We start from the raw sequence: 17,698 nt of genomic DNA, 5'->3' as shown, positions 1-17,698 counted from the left end.
GCAACGCGTAGTCCACTGAATTACGGTGTTGAAGGAGACACGGAGAGACCCACTGCTGACCAACATACGTTGCGCACGGGTTGTAATCAATTCGTCCTGTAACTGCCCTGACCCTGATCTCTCCGAAGACACCACCCCTATCGAATTTCTCAGTGTCAGAACCTTGATATCAAGCCCTAGATAGAAAGCACATGAGAGTTATATATTGGTTCTATGAGCACTGAACTGTTGTAACTACCTGAGACTGTGAAAGAAGTAGGGGAATACTTTCAAGATTGACTTTGGGCAAGATCAAGAACTACTCTTTGGGTAGGCAGTAATTTCAAAGTTACATCAATCCATTCCGAGATGGTAATGGGAGAATTTTGCAAGCCTGTTGGAACTTCTCAGCCCATAAAAGAGTTTCTCTGTATAGCTATATGATAACTGCACATCCCATGCTTCCTCTTGATCGTTCCCCCCAACACTAGCTACACTCTAAACTCATCAATGTAGACTATTTTAGCATCTGGTCCCAACAGTCAGAGGACCTTCTAGACGCTCTCTCAACTCGTCCCTCTTTGTGTCTGGTATCTTTCTCACTTCAAACTTGACCCTCATTGGCGTTACCTCCATAGATCTCCTTGACTCATCTTCTGCTGACTCATCTTTTGTTGAGTCAGGTTTCAGTGATACCCATGCCATCAGACTAAAGTGCCCATATAGCTCTGGACTGGTCAATGTCATTGCTGTTTTATATCTCTTGTCAAAGAATTGACGTGTAGACATCCAGGTCAGAACATCTCCTCCTGGCGTTTCTTTTTGGTCCTCTTTGATATTCTCACACGACAACTGTGGTTTCTCACTTGTTCCATCCGGCTTCGGCTTCCAGATTGTTTCAACCATGGTAGTGTGTACTTGCTCCCAAACTTTCCATAACTTTCGGGTAGCCTTAGCCTTCTTTTCTAAACTCAAACTTGAAGATCTCTCCTTGACTCCCTCAAAAGTTGAATGTTCTCTTACTTCCTTTTGTTGGTCATCCAATTTAACATGTTTCTTGGTTCTCTTGCGCCCTCTGTACTTAGTTACTTTTACAAGTTCCGTTTTAATAGAACCAGAAAACCAAGGGACCTGGTCTATATGAGAAATTCGTCCAATGGTAGCTAGTGGATAATTCAACTTCTTCACTTGCTTGTTCAAATGATCATCCCTCGTATAATCCCCTTCGTCCTTCAGGTTATTCATAACCATTGTTGCGACCTTGTTATGACTTGTATAACTTTTATCATATCTTTTCTCCCACTCTATATACTCCTCCAGAGTGGGAAGATCGTGTCTCCATTGATAGAGATCATGACTTACGTGAAGTTTTCTGGGTACTTTGCTGACATCTGGATCATCTCCACCATCCTCAAGATTGTCAGGACCAGACGTTGAAAATAGTCTGCGTCTATGAGCTATGGCTATAGGGCCTCGTAGGGAACAAACCTAGTGATGTAGTTTATAGTCTAGTGATGTAGTGGATCGAAGAGACTATAAGTCGATGAGATCAAGTGGCAAAAGATTTGCTAAGTGACGAGAAAATACATTCGACAAGACATCTACGAAAAAGGGCTGTTTCTATATACTAAAAAGGGAGCGGAGTGATACCGAAATCTACGGAGTAAATGTGGAATACGATATGGGGTGTAAGAGCGAAGGAAGACGGAGATAGATGAGCGACACGGAGATGAAGGAAAAGTATAGCATGGTAAAGGACTAGCGATTAGGTAGGACAGGAGAGCGGAGGACGCCGTAGCGGGATTAGTGAAGCGGGGACGGGAACGGGCATGTGAAGTACGACTTCTGCGTACGACTCTTGAGGAACCCGTCTATAGGTACCCGTGATCCTGACAAAGATCCCATTCGAAGTGTGTGCAAGATACGGGAAATTTTCTCCCAAGCAATCTTACCCGAGCGGCGGCCTCCTCCCCATACTTGTATTTGATTGTTTCCCATAGCTCTATTTCCCATGCTTCCCAACCCCCTGAGGAAGTGGTCCTCCTTATTCTTGATGGAGACCGTGAGGTGGGTGTGTCCAAGATGTCAGAAAGGTCTGAACTGTCAGAATCAGGCATCTGAAGATGTCTGATGTGAGGTGAAATGAAAACAAATGGGGAAGTCAGAGTCTTTGACATGTGCCAAAACTGTGAGTCTTTTTTTCACTAAGAAGACTCACTCACTCCCTTCATGTTCAACTCCCTTCCTTTCATTGAAAGCCCATGAGAGAAACACAAAGAGGATTGGCTCAGGGGAGATTTGATTTCTCATGATTTGTGATGTAGGAAATGGTCGGATGGGCGGATGTCTCGCCGGAAAGAGTAAGAAAAACCTGTATGTGCAAAGCGCACGCCGGCATGATTGAGAGTTCTTTTACTGGCCTACTGGTTGATCTGAAGGTGAGCTCGTGGGTGTGATACTATCCCTCATTTGATCATTGTAGCTTGTCCTCTAACCTGTTCCCTTCCTATCGCCAACCTCCATATTATGCACAAGTGGTTGGAGAACATCATCATCAATTACTTCGACCATAATGAGCCAAACGAAGATTCCGGATGACTCTTCGAGTGTCATGGCTGGGTAGCCAACCTGCGATCACTAATCGTTCAAAAGGCTCAATATCGGATACCCTTTGAGAATTCACGTGAAGGCGACCTTCCATATGATTCCCTTTCATTCACTTCCCCATCCACATCTGACCAATCTCACGATTTCTCAAATGTCCGACTTCGGTTGAGATGAATGGAGCCATTTGGTGATCAGCTAACCGAAGTCCAAATAACCGAAAGGCATACCTCTTCGTCATTCATCCCCCCATCATCTTCATCATTCACTTTCCCCCTCCTTCTCTTAACATTGTTATTGATCTATTCAAGTGCTATATCTGCTCAACCCAGTTACCTAAATTGACGTTCATTGCGACTGAAAGTGATCATCGAAAAAGGTGACTGAAAAAAACGTTCCAACATGTCTACATCGAATCAACCAGTCATCACAGTCTCCCAGATCTCTTTTCGCTCCCCTACAATATCAACTGCGGAACAATATCAAAATCAACTTTCAGTCCTTGATTCTTTTCATAATGAATATAAACTGTCCATTATCCGTCTGAAAGATTGCATTCAGCACCATAGATGGTCTCAAGATCCTCTGACTATGTTCTCTCTACCAATAGGTAGAGCAATTGAATATGCGAATCTTGTTCAATCTCCTCCTTCTACTAGACCGGATCAATCTCTCCAAGAAAGGGCAAAAGTGTTGATAGACTATACCAAAAAATATGATTACAACATTTCACATTGTTTTGGTACACGAGAAGGATTAGACGATGACATGGAAGAAAATCACTCCAATATGATCACCAGATATTATGGTATTGATCTTCTCTGGGGATCAGAAGTTTTAGAAAGAGCTACTGAGATAGTTTCAGATACGGAGAAAGAAGCTAATGAAATTTACATTCGTTCCCTAACAGCAGATACAACCGCTGAGGAATACCAAGCTGTCAAAGATCTCAAGAGGGAAGCCACAATGATGAAAGAACATCTTGAAGATTTAGAAAATCGTATCGAACATCAATATGGTAGCTCAGACGACGAGAAAAAAACTCTGAAAGCAACGGTCGAAAGGATTATCGAACTTAATGATAGGAGTACAAAACCAGCAATTGTCACTGAAGAAATGATGGGTTCGTTGGATAATTGTCAAGTGTCAAGGGATGACTTCGATATAGGATTCGGTATGATGCCAGGTAAACAATGGACGGGAACTTATTTTGAGCTCAAAAGATTCCTGAGTGATAGACAAGAAAGGGCGGGAATGGGAAAGACAGGTGTTCTTACCACTTCTCAATTTGCCGCTTTGGTAGGAGAAGGAAATTTGCCTTCTGGACGGATAGTGTCTGAGATGAATGTGTCGACAGGAAGTTTCGATAGCTCTCGAGGACAAAATGGTGGGAGTGGTGGAGCTTCGAGGGAGAAGAAACAGGTGGAAGGGAAGTCCAAATCTGGGAAAGGAAAGAAAAGGGAGTCATCAAATTCTGGTCTGGTGGAATCTTCCGTTCCTCAGATGAGAGGACGTGGACGAACGGACCCAAAGTCGGCTACCAGTCCCTCTATTGTGGTAGAGGAGATGCCAAATCAAGTGACTGGTTCAATGGAATCCGAAGAGCTCCCTGGAAGTCATACCCAAGGGTCAAATCAAGAACAAGAACAAGAGATCAAGTCAACACGGGAGGATGACCATACTATTTTGATCAAGAAGCTACAACATGATATGGAAGAATGGACAAACCTCATATCGTCTCCTGTTGTGACCGCGGATCTCACCTCTCCTGTGGTTGGTATGGGATGTAAGATCTTCAGCCAGCTTTCTCAACTCCGTCAATCCCATCTTTCTCCCTCAAACGAAGAGGATGAAAACATTGGATATGACGCTTTGAATTCAAAAGTGGGAGAAAGTACAAACCGTCTCTTAGATGATCTTGAAAAAGCTCATACTCAGATTGATGATCTGTCCATGAGGTTCAAAGGTGAAAAAGAAGCCAATGAGGTATTACAAGTTTTCAAAACAAAGACTAATTGGATGATCTCACGTCTCAGGCAAAGTGTCACAACCAACCAGCTGGCATTTAGTTTACCTCCGACCATTGTGGTCAATGGTAAGAAACCTCAACCGGAAGCTATATGTAAGAAGTTGAAGAATCAAATTAGTAAGCTTTCTGATGATCAATCAAAGGTAAACACCTTGGAGAATTATGTCCAATGGAGAACATCACATGATGAGTCAAGCACGGAAACTGTCGTGCCAATACGGACTTCAAATGATGAGATCGCTGGATCTGAGGGAGACGGTGAAAGCGAAGAGGATCAAAATCCGGATGGAGAGTTATGGAGAAAAGCACACGAAAGATTTGCCATGGCAAGTCAATCTCTCAAGAAACTCAGTGAAGCGAGGTATTCTCTAAATCCCAACAACAACGACTTTACCGCCATCAAAAAGATTCTTCAAGAGGCTAAATCCCTCTATACGGACTCAAAAAGAGATTATGAAGCTACTAAGGGCGATCTGGAGACACGAAAAAGGGAAAGGAGTGAATGGAAAGATTCGGTGATTGGTGAAGGACGGACCTACATCAGTTGGAGAGCTCTATTCTTTGAGAATAATGTCACTAGTAAGTACTGGGAGTCTGAAGCTATGTTGAAAAGAGAGCTAGATCGGTTTTCAAGTAAAACGGAAGAGACTTTGAAGAAGGTTGAGACGATCCTAACTGAGAACGTGGAGGGGAAGTCCGCGTTGAGGAAGAGTAAGAAGGGATTGAGGGAGTTGAGGGAGGTTCTGAATGTTGGATTCACATGTTGATTGAGGATACATAGTTATAGTGTAGGGAAGATCTGTTTATATGCGAGCTTGACATCAAATCAATCAGGTATTGACGAGCAAGTGTATTTTGCACCTAAGACATGGATGAGGTAGTGATCGAGATCTAGTAAGAACGGGGTAGTGAAAAGTGCCACAATGTCACCACCGCCACATGTCCTTTCCAACCTATTCGATCCCCCCTTGTAACACCGAGAGAGAGAGACGACAGCACGTCACCGACCGCCGAGGTTGACCATCCACCGTCATACATTATCTTCACTCTTCCTTCTCTCTTACGCATCAATCCATCCATACTTACACCATATACGACTTCTCACAAGTATCTCTGATCGCAGGTGAGTGTCTCTTTTGACCGCCCGGGGAGGTGATCGTATCGTGGGATGGTCGCTTCGTTTGGTGGGGAGTTTTGGAGGCGCGTGCTGTTGCCCCACCACAACCTCTCTTCTCTACCTTTCATCTCATTCCCTCTCTCATATTCTCTTTGTTGCTCTCCCCCAATGGATTGAGAACATATTACGATGAGAGTGAGATCATAGGCTGACACCTCTTTCTCCTTTTATCGGTCGGAAATTGAATATTTCTACATTCCCCTTCATCCCATCTCTCGCCACCCCCAATAGACCATTGCCCATACACCGCACCCTTCCCACGTTTCCATAGAACCATCCAAGATGGCCGCGGCGGAATATGACTATCTCTTCAAAGTGAGTCTCTCTCTGATCTTCTCACCATGTCAAGGACAATGAAACAAGGATCAATCACTGATCGATAGTTACTCCTGATTGGGGATTCCGGTGTGGGGAAATCTTGTTTGCTACTTCGATTCGCAGATGATACCTATACCGACAGTTATATCTCTACCATTGGGGTGAGCCTCAATGTCTTATGAACTCTGGGGAAAGCTGAACATGATAAGGTCGATTTCAAAATCCGTACAATCGAACTGGAAGGCAAGACTGTGAAATTACAGATTGTGCGTCTCTTCCGACGCACTCAGCAATAATGATTCAAGCTGACCCTTCTCTTCTCTTTCATCAAACTCTCGCCACTCGAACCTTTTGCTTGACTTCTGTCTCTTCGCTTCGTCATATACTCCGTCTCTCACTTTCTTATTGTCATCGATACTTTCTCTTCGACTGATCGTCTCCACTCACTTTTTATCTCGTCATTCGAACTTCTTCCCTTTCCTCTCTCGTTTTTTCCCCTGTTGTCATTCTCGACATTCTTTGGCCATTGGATCACTCCTCGCTTGATGTCTCTCTTTTCACTGTGGTCCCCTTCGTCCTTCGGATCAATTCGCTTTCGACTGCGCCCTCCTGACCGTGAACAATCCCCGTCCTCGTGACTCTGTGAATCGGGAACTGATCTCGGTGTCTTGACCTCGCGGTCGTCATACTTTCTTCGATCCTTTCAATTTGGCACGTCTATCGACTGTTTCCGTCTTTCACTGTCGAACTCTTCCCTCCCTATTGCTTGTTATCTTGGCGGAAAATCACACTTTCTTCGAGCCTCACGTTTTTCTGGCGTAATTCCATCACTCTCTTGTCTCAATCTTGAACAAAAAAATCTCGAATATATCTGAACATCTTTGATTTCATCTACTGGGCATCTCTTATTATCTTCATCTCCCTGTCGTCATTTCGACCGTTGATCGTTTATCTTTCGCCTTCCGCTCGACTTTACACGTCCCGCTATTCGTTCATCTTTCTGGGCGTACGACTTCGATTTTTCCAAAAAATCTTCTGCGAACTTCACAAACCGTCATGATCGGATTATTCATCGTCGCTTGATCTTTTTGTTGTAACTGTCTTCGTACCACGTTTTCGTCGGGTGAAACATGGAATTTGGATATTTGGAATCTTCGAATCTCTCATAATACCATCTCTCCACTTCCATTTCAATCCTGCTATCGCTTTCACCTTTGCTTCACTCTATACCCTGTGATATACCTGTGTACAGTGGGACACTGCTGGGCAAGAACGATTCAGGACAATCACTTCATCTTACTACCGCGGAGCACACGGAATCATCGTCGTCTACGATGTCACGGACAGAGGTGAGTGAATTCACTTTGGGATTCAGGTCGGCTGACACGGTAGACACGTTTACCAATGTCAAACAATGGCTGCAGGAGATTGACCGTTATGCTGTTGAAGGGGTGAACAAGCTGTTGGTGGGTAACAAGAGCGATTTGACCACCAAGAAAGTGGTAGAGCACAATGAGGCGAAGGTGGGTGGACTACTGGTCTCTTTCAAACCTCATTGCATCCTTGCCTTTCCTCCATCTTCTCCCAATACAGGATAACGTACGCCGATCACACGCGAATGGCTTCGTATAAGAAGGGGGCTTGCGACTTAGGTTTCGGACATTTCATCCCATTCTTGCACTTTTAATTTGTATATGATCACTGTCATCCGACGAGGAATGTGACACTGACCCCACAGTCATTCGCCGATGAACTCGGCATACCCTTCCTTGAGACATCGGCAAAGAACGCCACCAATGTCGAGCAAGCTTTCCTGACCATGTCGAAGCAGATCAAGGACCGGTGAGTGACTCACGTCGTCCGAACTCCCATCGATGTGGTATAACGGCTCTCGAGTGGCGCACCACGACGTGGCTGACCTGCAGAATGGGCTCAACATCCATGGCATCTGGCTCTGGGGGCAAATCAACCATCAAAGGTCTCGGGCAGACTGTGGAGCAAAAGACGGCTGGCGGGTGTTGTTAGAGACTTTTTCCCTCTAGTCTTTTTTTCATTCAGACGGTGAGATGAGACGGATGCCATGCTCTTTATTCTCCCTACGACTTGTCTCTGGCTGTAGAGGTTTGATCTGGGTAGATGAGACAAATTTTGTAATATAAGAAATGTCCACATAGTCTTTTTTCCCCTCTAATTCCCGGCGTTGATCACTGATAGCTCACCAGCCACCAGCGTCATCGGTCATGTCCGATATTTCCAAACAAGCTGACTGATTGATTACCCTGACTGTGACTTCTGGGGTCATTTCGTTTGTCTAGTTACTCCATCCACTGACTCTTCACCGCAGCTGTAACCCCAACGATCACCTTTTACAGTAGCCGACGATGGCATACGGAGCTATCCACCTCCCGGTGCATACAAGAGGAAGAGCGACCGAAACGATAGAAGATGCGCCAGTGAAAGCAGGGAAGAGATGGCCAATAGTGGGGTTATTGGTCTTGGGATTAGTTCTCCTCTCTTGGCCTTCTAATCCCGTTGGTGTGAGTGGAAAAGGCTTCGTCGTGGGTAAGTTGGGCAAGGGTGAATGGAATGATGAGAAGGGAGGGAAATGGTTTGGTATGGATCGGGGGAAAGAGATGCGGTTGGAAGAGGATTGTGAACAGGCAGAAGCGATAATACCGGAATATAACATAAGTAAGGTATGGGGAGAGAAAGAAAGGATTGTGGGATGGTTATCTGGTGCAGTAAGTCATGTTCTTTCTCTCTTGTCATCTCAAATTTGTCTTCTTCACACTCTATCTATCCCTCTTATCATCTCCTCCCGTTGGGTTAATCCTGATGAATGATGCCCAGCCATTGTTTCTGGGTGGATGACTTTCATTTCCACAGATACGATGGGTTCGGATTTCGTGTGCTATCATGATGAACAGAGAGAAGCTGACGGTTCAGATCAAGATTCGTACTGAAGTATTCGACGAGATGAGGGATATAGGTGTTGATAAACGTTGGGATGTGTTTTACGACTTTCATTCGTGTGAGTTTGGATTTTCTTTCTTTCTCCTTGATCACGCTTTTGGTTGACTTCACCGCCTTTTTCCATTAGTTGTTATCGTTACCCACTTCGACGCTTGTTTCGCGTTTCCGACCCCTGAGCACTCACTGCCCCTTCCCTTCCTCTCCCACCCTGTTTGCTCCGTTACCTGGAATTACCCTTCACGCTTTGCCCTTCCTCGTTTCTCCAGCCTCATTCCCCTGTTCTCAGTATCACCAGAAACGGTCGACCAGAATGGTGATCATGAAAATCTGACGACCCTGGACGCATGACTAACTCTCAGACCTCCGTGATTCATTCCCCCTCGTTCATTCCCATTTCACAGTCACCTCACACAACCTTTCACTAGTATACGAACTCCCCGGTTCCGACCCAACCTTCAAACCACTCATGTTAACAGCTCATCAAGATGTCGTACCCGTCCTTCCGTCCACTATCGATCAATGGACACAACCTCCATTTTCCGGTTTATACGACGGTGTTCGTATTTGGGGTAGGGGAGCGGCAGATACGAAAAGTAGTTTGATAGCTATTTTAGCTTCTTTAGAATTCTTCTTGGAGGATTCAAGGGGAAAAGGAGAGAAATGGATACCGAAAAGAGGATTGGTTTTGGCTTTTGGAAGTGATGAAGAGAGAGGTGGTTTAGTTGGAGCTCCGAAAGCGAACGAGTATTTGGTTGATAAGTATGGAGAAGGGAGTATGGCCATGTGAGTGACAATTCTTCATTCTTAATGCCTTTCATCATCGTTGTTCATCGTGTAGTATCTATCCTATCCTCATACGTTTGATTGATGTACCTCTCATCTTCGGAATCATCAGCTGATTCTTGTCACTACCATCCGACCGCTTGTCATGACTTATCATATGTATGACCTTAGACCTTATCTCAACAAAGTCGAACTTATATCATCGTACTATTGTACCGTGATATTGTTATGTTGACATGTTCTCATTTCAATATATCATCAATTTTACACTCCATCCTATCTGACATTCTCCTCACTGTCTCTCATGAACATCACCTCATTCTTTTCCTCACAAGGACTGTTTCAAATAGATAACAACGCAACACATGGCTAACCTCCAGGTTGGTAGATGAAGGAAACGGTCTCCTCACTGCATTCTCCAAAACTTTCGCCGCTCCAGGTGTAGCAGAAAAAGGTCATGCAGATATCCGTTTGACTATCCGAACTCCAGGAGGACATTCTTCCGTCCCTCCGAAACATACAGGAATAGGTCTACTCTCCCTTTTCATTTCGGAATTAGAAAGAAATCCTCATCCGATATCTATAAATGAGAAAAGTCCTTTGTATGGGTTTATGACTTGTGCTGCTAGATATGGAGATGTATCTAAAGAAGTGAAGAAAGGTTTGAAAGATGTTAAAAAGGGTAAAAAAGGAGCTTTGGATAAGTTACCGGATGTTTTGAAGAAAAGTGGTTTGGATCCTTCTCGTGGACTTGGACAAGGTGAGTAACCCGTCGAACCTTTTGCATCACTTCAATTTCGATCTTTTTTTTTTTTTTTCGTTTTCTCTTCAACCTCCAATCTTGTCTACTACGCAAGTATATGGGATATCCGTAAATCGGAAAGAAATTTGATGAATGAGTAAAATAGTCACACACATCAGAGCTAACATCAAGGAAACCCGTTGGAAGCTATGATGTCAACCACTCAAGCTGCCGATATGATCTCCGGTGGGGTCAAGACTAATGCACTCGTGAGTTGATTCTGGTATCTAGAACTATCAGTAGAGTACAGTAGCCCGCTAACTTCTAAGCCTGAAGTAGCAGCAGTAATCATTAATCATCGTATTTCTCTCACTTCCTCAGCTTCAGAATTACATGAACGTACCGCATCCCTACTTATACCTTTATGTAAACAATACGGTTTATCCTATATCAACTGGCATAATCAAACTCTTCTCTCAGGTGATAAAGGTAGTTTAACGGTAGATTCTCCATTTGGATATCATACGGAACCTGTATCTTCAAGTCCTACCGATATTTCCGATGGTGCATGGAGAGTTTTATCTGGCACTTCAAGAGGGATTTGGAATACTAGAAAAGATAAAGATGATGGAAAGGGGGAATTGATAATGGCACCTTTTATGACTACAGGGGTGAGTACTTGAAAGCTTTTTGTTTCAATGATACTTTAAAGAAAAAGGTTGGGGTTGATGGATAGAATACCGATACGAGACGTTATCGTCAACTCACACCTAACATTTATCGATTCCGATACCTTCCTGCTGATGCGGCGGCGGGAGCTCATACAGTTTCAGAATGGATAGATGCAGAGGCTTTGGTCGAGTTTACAAGATGGTATCAAGCTTTGATTTTGAATATGGATCAGGTGAGTGTGTGAGGGGAAGGGATGATGGGGGCCTTTTTCGAACACTTCATATGTATGATCCGGAATCGCGGTAGTTGATACGTGTGAAGAGAGCTTGGGAGAGGGAAGGCAGTGTGATGAGTTAAAAATTGATGATTGCACTGGAAAGGTCGTAAAGTTAAGTAAGGAAATCAGTTAGAGATTAGATAAGGTAGAAAGTACAAAGTAGAGTAAATGAAGTAGATCAAAGTCGACATACAAGAAAAGGGAACAAATGCAAGGAAAATGATTCGATTTGAAACAACATCAGAATAAACGTTCAGACAAATGTGATGTCCCGCATTGGGGCGATAAACCGAGAGCACCAGTCTTTATATATGCATATCGATCAGAAAGGTTTATCACAGTCGGGTGTCTTGTCGACAAAATATTCTGACACCTGGGATGAGCGATCCAAACTTAATCTCAGAATTGAAATCCGCAAGCAGCCACGGGTCACACCATATCCTAAGCAGACAAATGTTGATTCCTAGTAAAAAGGTCGCGAGGCGCAACAAGTAGGAGAGAGACAAATAGTTATCAAACGAGGATTGGTCGGAAACGTAGAATTGTGGTACATGGATTGAAGGATAGGGGGGAATTACAAAAGTCTGTGGGAAAGTCGAGGGTAGGTAAACTACGTAGACTCGTCATGGAAGAAATAGTATCTCCCAAGGGATAAAAGCAAACAAAGAGGATAACAGAAAACAACTCACAAATGGGATTTTCCTCAATATATCCTTTTTATACAATGGAACGGAAGACATGAATAAAGTCACTGCGAAACCTGCTCCAGCTCCCCAGATGATTAAAGGGCTTCTCCAGCGGTTTATACGTCTGTCCAGATCGAGTGTTGTGTGGAGCAACATATGAGGGGTCGAGTCGGGAGGATGGTTTCGATATTGTGATAGAGGTGGGAGTGAGTGATAGGGTCGATTGTTGGTGTGAGGTGAGTATGGGTAGATGAATGAAGAGCAGGGTAGGGGGGATGATGAATCAGATTGGGAATAGAGAGAAGAAGTGTCAGCGAAAAGTCATTTCGTTATGTCAATTTTCCAATCCCTTCCCTCTCCCTCATCTTAGTCCTTGTAGTCATACCATCCGAGTCTTTGCTTTTCTTCTCCTTCTTTGAACGATGGACCGACGATCGAGTATCCCTCTATTCTCATCAAGATTACCCAGATAGTGAAACCAAACTTCGAAGTAACCCGAAATCCACCCTCTAGAATATACCACACAATTGAGCTCCGGCTTATCTTTGATCCATACTCTCTGACTTTATACTTGCCGACGATGACCAACTTTAGAAGTAAGGTGGGGGAAAGAAGATACATACTCAATGTTGAAACCTCCGAAATGCTATCTCGTCAGTTACTCCAGCCTACCAGTAAATTTTTCGAGAAAGACACTCACGGGTTGAGGTTTGTATTGAAAAGCCGGCATAGTGCTTCTGCTCTGTCCTGTTCCGATGTCCCCGTTACGAGTCTATACGTTTAGTTGAGTGAGTGTAGGAAGAAGAGATAGGTGAATAGTCAGTTATGGAGTGGACGGAACGGAAACGATGTTGGTAGAGAAGTAATGCCACGTCATTCGTGGCACTTACCTTTGTGGCACTTTTTCTTTTGTTTTCCACTTGCTTTGTTCCGTGCTATACGCTATCAACAAATCGTCTATCTCCTCCACAACTTTTTTATGTGTAAGCATCGCTCTTGGTCGGACCAGGTGCATCAAATAGGAAATACCATACGAGAGGAGAGAAGAGAAGACAAGTAGGAATATCTTGTTTGAGTGAAGAAAAGTGGAAGAGGCGAGGATAAGACTAGAGACGGTATCGAAGACAGGATTTTGAAGGCTAGTCATGACGGTCGCCGCTAGTGAGTTCATCCATCAACCTTCATCACTGAATATGAGTTCTTCCGCTCCATCATCTAGAATAGTATATCATATCAATCAAGGAAATGAGGTTTTAACAAGATGCAGAGTGAACGTATGTGATGTTACGGTCTGTTGGGACAAGACGGATTGGACGAGGGAAGAGAGAAGAGGGAATGTGGGATCGCTAGTGAGAGATCTGACAAACAGCCGTGTTCATGTCCGGTCTCACTTTGATAATCATCATTTTCCTTCTCACTTTAGCTTTATCTCTTATACCGGATCCAGGGTTCCATCCTCCTACTCGAGAGGACTTACCTCTGGTACGAGGAGATTCAGGTGGGGGAACGATTGAAGAGAAGAGAGATAAGAGATGATCATTGTCACCGCCAAGGAGAATATGAGATGGGAAGGTGCTCAGTATTCATTGTTAGCGGATAGTGTCTCTCTTCAACGGCTGTATTGTCACAATTCAGAATCTCCCCCCTTCCCTCCTTGTTCACCCTGGTTTATCATCCTCCAAGCGTTTTTTGATACATTTGACTTTGCTGTTGATGAGTGAAAAATGTAAAGTATAGAGACCTGTATGTACGGTAGATTCAAGACATACTCTTTCATCTTTGGCATTATCATTTATGTAATGATCAGCAAACACGAATGAATGACATCATTGCACCACATGCATCATCTGTTTACCTGATTCCGGTAATTATCATCTGATGGAATATATGGTGAATCTCCTACGTCGCTGTCGGGGTGGTCAAGCATCACCCTGCAGATGGGTTAGGAGTGTCCATCCACCTAGAAGACTCCCAATCCTCCATAACGTTAAGCTTCATCATGATATTGGTCTTGGTCCGGAGAGTCTTCCCCTTGTCTCGAAGGTGGACGGGAACCATCATCAATTGCAACTAGCGTACTGGCAGGACTAACATTAGGGGATGAGGCATAGACGGTAATTGAAGGTGCTACCACCTGATTGCTACCTATCCCATCCATTGATCCTGACTGAATCAGAGGGGACAATGAGGAAATGCGTGTTTTCATGTGCTCCTCGAAACTTAAGGCAATGGTGTGCAAGACTGCATCAGCAAAGGGGACCCTGGTCCCTGAATTTATCCTAACCGCTGCGATTTGTTTTCCTAGAGCACTTGCTACTGACAAGATAGCGTCCCTCGTCTTTGCTTTTGACATCACTGCACCGATAAACTTTTCCAATACTATAGAAGATGGGCATTTCGGAAAATGTGGTCCAGACTCTGAAGGATCACCCTGATCGGTCTGCCACTCAAACGGAGTGCCTTCTGTATCTGTGTTCATTCTGTTATAAGAGATGCTATCAAGAGGAAATGATGTATGAGAGAAACGGAGGACTCATCCACCTTGAATAGGCTTCTTATACCTCTTTTACCCAACGGGAGAGTAGGGGTAGAACGATCTAGACGTAGGTTTTCGTATTCCAACCCGAGTGGTGGAGACCGAATTTCGGGGATGATGTTTTTAAAGATGATTTACGTCAAGGGAGGGAAATGAGAAGTTATATGTGTATATACTATATGTAGATCAGATTTATTACAGTATCATATGAAATTATTGTAGTGTTATATAAAATTACTGTAGCATTGAATAAAGTTATTGTAGCATTGAATCAAAGTTATTGTGGCATAGGACAAGAGTCATATGTCTCAAGAAAGGATATTGAGGATTATATTGGTGAAGGGAGGTTGTCAAGAAGCTGTGTGGGGGTAAAAAGAGCAGATTGATGAATTTCACAACCAGTACTCATAGCAAGATCAACCAATCTAGGTCAGCGTCAGTTTCGTGCGTTTGAAACTGTTTTCGACGGCGGTCTCCCTATCCGTACACGGCACAAAGGGTCAAACTGGGATACTAGAGGGTAATCTTGAGAGTAGGATTGACACTTAGTCATATCCTTGTCCGGTCCTGCATTGATATCCACATCAACCTCCTTACTTTGACTACATTCTTGAACCAGATCTTGGATTTCATCCTCCTCAAAAGAAGTTATCTTTAGTAAGAGGAAATATGAAGGTCATTTCATCCTCACACCACATGCATCAGCACTGTACACGATTCTCATGGTTCTCATCTCATGATTTCCAGGGCCAGTTGGATACTCTGCCGTCTAGATTGGTAGTTGAATATCACCCCTGAAGACAGGGTACCAAACGCCTAGTCCCATGATCTCGGGACACGTACCACTCCGATCATAAGTTACAACAGTTGTTTCTGGTGGATCAGAAGTTGATGCTTTCTTGGAGAACCTGTCATCATGGGATGAAATATTGGAGCTTGTTGATTGTGACAAGTGATAATCATCGTCTGTCTCAACCTTTGAACCTGATTGGACAGGAGGAGACAATGAAGCGTTATGTGACTGTAGGTATTTGATAAATGTTATTCCAATGCCCAACAACACTTTATCCTCAAAAGTGATATTCACACTTTGGTTCTGCATTTGGAACCCAATTCTTCCCATCTGGGTGCCAAAAGCACTTGCAGCCTCTGACACACGCTTGATTGAATGTTCTTCGTTATCAGGATTCAAAGCGGTGGTCAATTCACGTAAGACCGCCGAAGATGTGTCTTCCTGAGAATGGGATTGAGATTGTGATGTATTACCCATGCCCATTTCTCCCTCAAATGACATGTCATTTGTATTTGTGGACATGCTGTAATAAGAGATACATTATCAAGAGGAGTTAAGAGTGTGAGAAGAACAAGTGACCCGCTTATCTAAGTAATATCTCTTAGACCCCTCCACTCACCCTTAGACAGGATAGGTATGCAGTGTTTTAGACATGCTTGGTTCCGATGTTTGGCCGAGGGCAGAGTGAGGGGATGACGATTTCGGAGATGATATCAATCAAGGCAGGGGGATGGAAGAAGTTTTACACATATCAAAAGTGGATATTCTGGCTGGTTGCTGATTGCGCACGGTCATGACACATACGCTCTGAATGGGTTATCGGAGGGTGAAAGTAGATAGTGCATATTACCACTCGGCCGTATTGTAAGGACCAGACGTCGGGATAGTCTGCGTCGATGAGCTATGACAATGAGGCCTTGTAGGGGACAAACCTAGTGATGTAGTGTATCGAAGAGATGTGTAAGATTGATGAGATGTATGTCAAATGATATAACTAGGAAAACACAAAATACATTCGACACGACATTGCTGAGAAAAGACTACATCTATATACTAAAAAGAGAGCGGAGTGATACCGATAAGAGCATGCGTAGTTTGGAATGAAGTCGAGGTAGAATAGGAGAGGAAGAGCGATGATAGTTACCGAGACGGAGATGTAAAAAAGGGTAGAGGTGTCAAAGGATTGGTACTGTTAGGGACACCGGCGGAGACGTTCACCTCCGGAGCTGAACGGCCGAAAATGACCCCTTGGGACACACGTGGAGATCCGTACAACTCCGGAGCTGCATGATCTCCGTGGGTGTCCAGAGCCCTTACTTCAGCTGTACACCGTTGGAGCAGAAGATGCGTACGGAACAGGCATGAAGCGACTACACATAGACCTGCATGAAGCAATCACACAGTGGGGAGGGCCAAGAGGGGAGCGCGCATGGGTCAAGCAAGAAGCAACTACACAAGAGGCCTGCATGAACCAACCACACAGAGGAGAGGGGGCGGAGGGGAGGTCCCGTGGATGTATCTTCATACTCCCTCTGACCACTTCTCCTTGTCCCTTAGCGCCCTTATCCATTGGTAGCTCATGTCGATTGCAGCCTTCTACTGGCCCACCTGGTCTGACCATCAGTTATCTGGTGGAGGACATACTTTCGTCTTGGAAGAGACAAACTCACGGTCAAACCGCAACTCATTGCCGTGTCTCCTATGGAACTCTTCCCGCGCCTGAATGATTTGCTTCACTCGCAACTTCTGCTCTGACATTTCCCTCATGAAACCTGTCTGATTCACCCCACGGCGCTTGCTGAGGATCACAGTGACAAGCTCATGCCAGAGCCATCTTTTGTACTTCCGCGTGAGCCTCAGGAGAGGGCGAGGCAGTGACCACATCTGACCACCACTCTCCCATGATTCCTTTCGCCATAACTCATCAGGGGTCTTGATATACTGGGGGAACTCATCCAGGGGGGATTTGCCATGCCAGAAGGAAGACGGGACTCCATTCTCTTCATGGTCACTCCATGTTTCCAGCAAAAGGGGATAATCCTGTCACAGGGTTGCTTCTTCGTTAACTTCCTACGACCGACGGCCAATAACTTCGTGGGCTTCGACCTTTACCAACTTCGTTGTTCGAG

The 17,698-nt window shown here is 44.4% G+C and overlaps 7 protein-coding genes across 7 annotated transcripts in view; 3 read left to right on the top strand and 4 right to left on the bottom strand.

Annotated features, from left to right (window-relative positions):
- Positions 1-501: 501 nt before the first annotated feature.
- On the bottom strand, positions 502-2,289 carry TREMEDRAFT_64429 (uncharacterized protein; the record flags this gene model as incomplete). The annotated part of the gene is made up of 4 exons (XM_007006716.1): positions 502-1,209; positions 1,342-1,467; positions 1,932-2,074; positions 2,202-2,289. 4 exons carry the CDS (start codon positions 2,287-2,289, stop codon positions 502-504), a joined length of 1,065 nt encoding a protein of 354 aa, XP_007006778.1.
- Positions 2,290-2,985: 696 nt separating this feature from the next.
- On the top strand, positions 2,986-5,379 carry TREMEDRAFT_64428 (uncharacterized protein; the record flags this gene model as incomplete). Its single annotated transcript, XM_007006715.1, has 1 exon — positions 2,986-5,379. One exon carries the CDS (start codon positions 2,986-2,988, stop codon positions 5,377-5,379), a length of 2,394 nt encoding a protein of 797 aa, XP_007006777.1.
- Positions 5,380-5,648: 269 nt separating this feature from the next.
- On the top strand, positions 5,649-8,289 carry TREMEDRAFT_40402 (uncharacterized protein). Its single transcript, XM_007006655.1, has 8 exons — positions 5,649-5,735; positions 6,021-6,104; positions 6,173-6,268; positions 6,317-6,373; positions 7,360-7,456; positions 7,500-7,630; positions 7,846-7,949; positions 8,033-8,289. Exons 2-8 carry the CDS (start codon positions 6,072-6,074, stop codon positions 8,130-8,132), a joined length of 618 nt encoding a protein of 205 aa, XP_007006717.1. The 5' UTR covers positions 5,649-5,735; positions 6,021-6,071; the 3' UTR covers positions 8,133-8,289.
- Positions 8,290-8,740: 451 nt separating this feature from the next.
- Positions 8,741-11,521, top strand: TREMEDRAFT_33687 (uncharacterized protein; the record flags this gene model as incomplete). The annotated part of the gene is made up of 7 exons (XM_007006613.1): positions 8,741-8,848; positions 9,054-9,138; positions 9,440-9,863; positions 10,244-10,623; positions 10,798-10,874; positions 10,935-11,276; positions 11,342-11,521. The coding sequence occupies 7 exons, from the start codon at positions 8,741-8,743 to the stop codon at positions 11,519-11,521; spliced, it is 1,596 nt and encodes a 531-aa protein (XP_007006675.1).
- Positions 11,522-12,606: 1,085 nt separating this feature from the next.
- On the bottom strand, positions 12,607-13,387 carry TREMEDRAFT_64425 (uncharacterized protein; the record flags this gene model as incomplete). The annotated part of the gene is made up of 3 exons (XM_007006714.1): positions 12,607-12,886; positions 12,941-13,012; positions 13,131-13,387. 3 exons carry the CDS (start codon positions 13,385-13,387, stop codon positions 12,607-12,609), a joined length of 609 nt encoding a protein of 202 aa, XP_007006776.1.
- An 840-nt stretch (positions 13,388-14,227) lies between these two features.
- Positions 14,228-14,719, bottom strand: TREMEDRAFT_64424 (uncharacterized protein; the record flags this gene model as incomplete). Its single annotated transcript, XM_007006713.1, has 1 exon — positions 14,228-14,719. One exon carries the CDS (start codon positions 14,717-14,719, stop codon positions 14,228-14,230), a length of 492 nt encoding a protein of 163 aa, XP_007006775.1.
- Positions 14,720-15,212: 493 nt separating this feature from the next.
- TREMEDRAFT_64423 (uncharacterized protein) overlaps positions 15,213-17,698 on the bottom strand; it is a gene marked incomplete at both ends in the record, with an annotated part of 2,940 nt that continues 454 nt past the window's right edge. The window contains 5 exons of the mRNA XM_007006712.1: positions 15,213-15,397; positions 15,620-16,092; positions 16,374-16,501; positions 16,770-16,951; positions 17,240-17,569. Of these exons, the coding sequence (XP_007006774.1) occupies positions 15,213-15,397; positions 15,620-16,092; positions 16,374-16,501; positions 16,770-16,951; positions 17,240-17,569 (1,298 nt within the window). The remainder of the gene's footprint in view (positions 15,398-15,619; positions 16,093-16,373; positions 16,502-16,769; positions 16,952-17,239; positions 17,570-17,698) is intronic.

This window comes from Tremella mesenterica (assembly GCF_000271645.1).
Source record: "Tremella mesenterica DSM 1558 unplaced genomic scaffold TREMEscaffold_11, whole genome shotgun sequence".
In the NCBI taxonomy this organism is placed as follows: domain Eukaryota; kingdom Fungi; phylum Basidiomycota; class Tremellomycetes; order Tremellales; family Tremellaceae; genus Tremella; species Tremella mesenterica.
This window is presented reverse-complemented; position numbering and strand designations above follow the sequence as displayed.

Excerpts from the sequence above, each read along its gene's own strand:
- TREMEDRAFT_40402 (XM_007006655.1), top strand. The coding sequence starts at position 6,072 with ATGGCCGCGGCGGAATATGACTATCTCTTCAAA. Across the intron at positions 7,457-7,499 it reads CTACGATGTCACGGACAGAG|ACACGTTTACCAATGTCAAA; the intron begins GTGAGTGAATTC and ends CTGACACGGTAG. Across the intron at positions 7,950-8,032 it reads TCGAAGCAGATCAAGGACCG|AATGGGCTCAACATCCATGG; the intron begins GTGAGTGACTCA and ends GCTGACCTGCAG.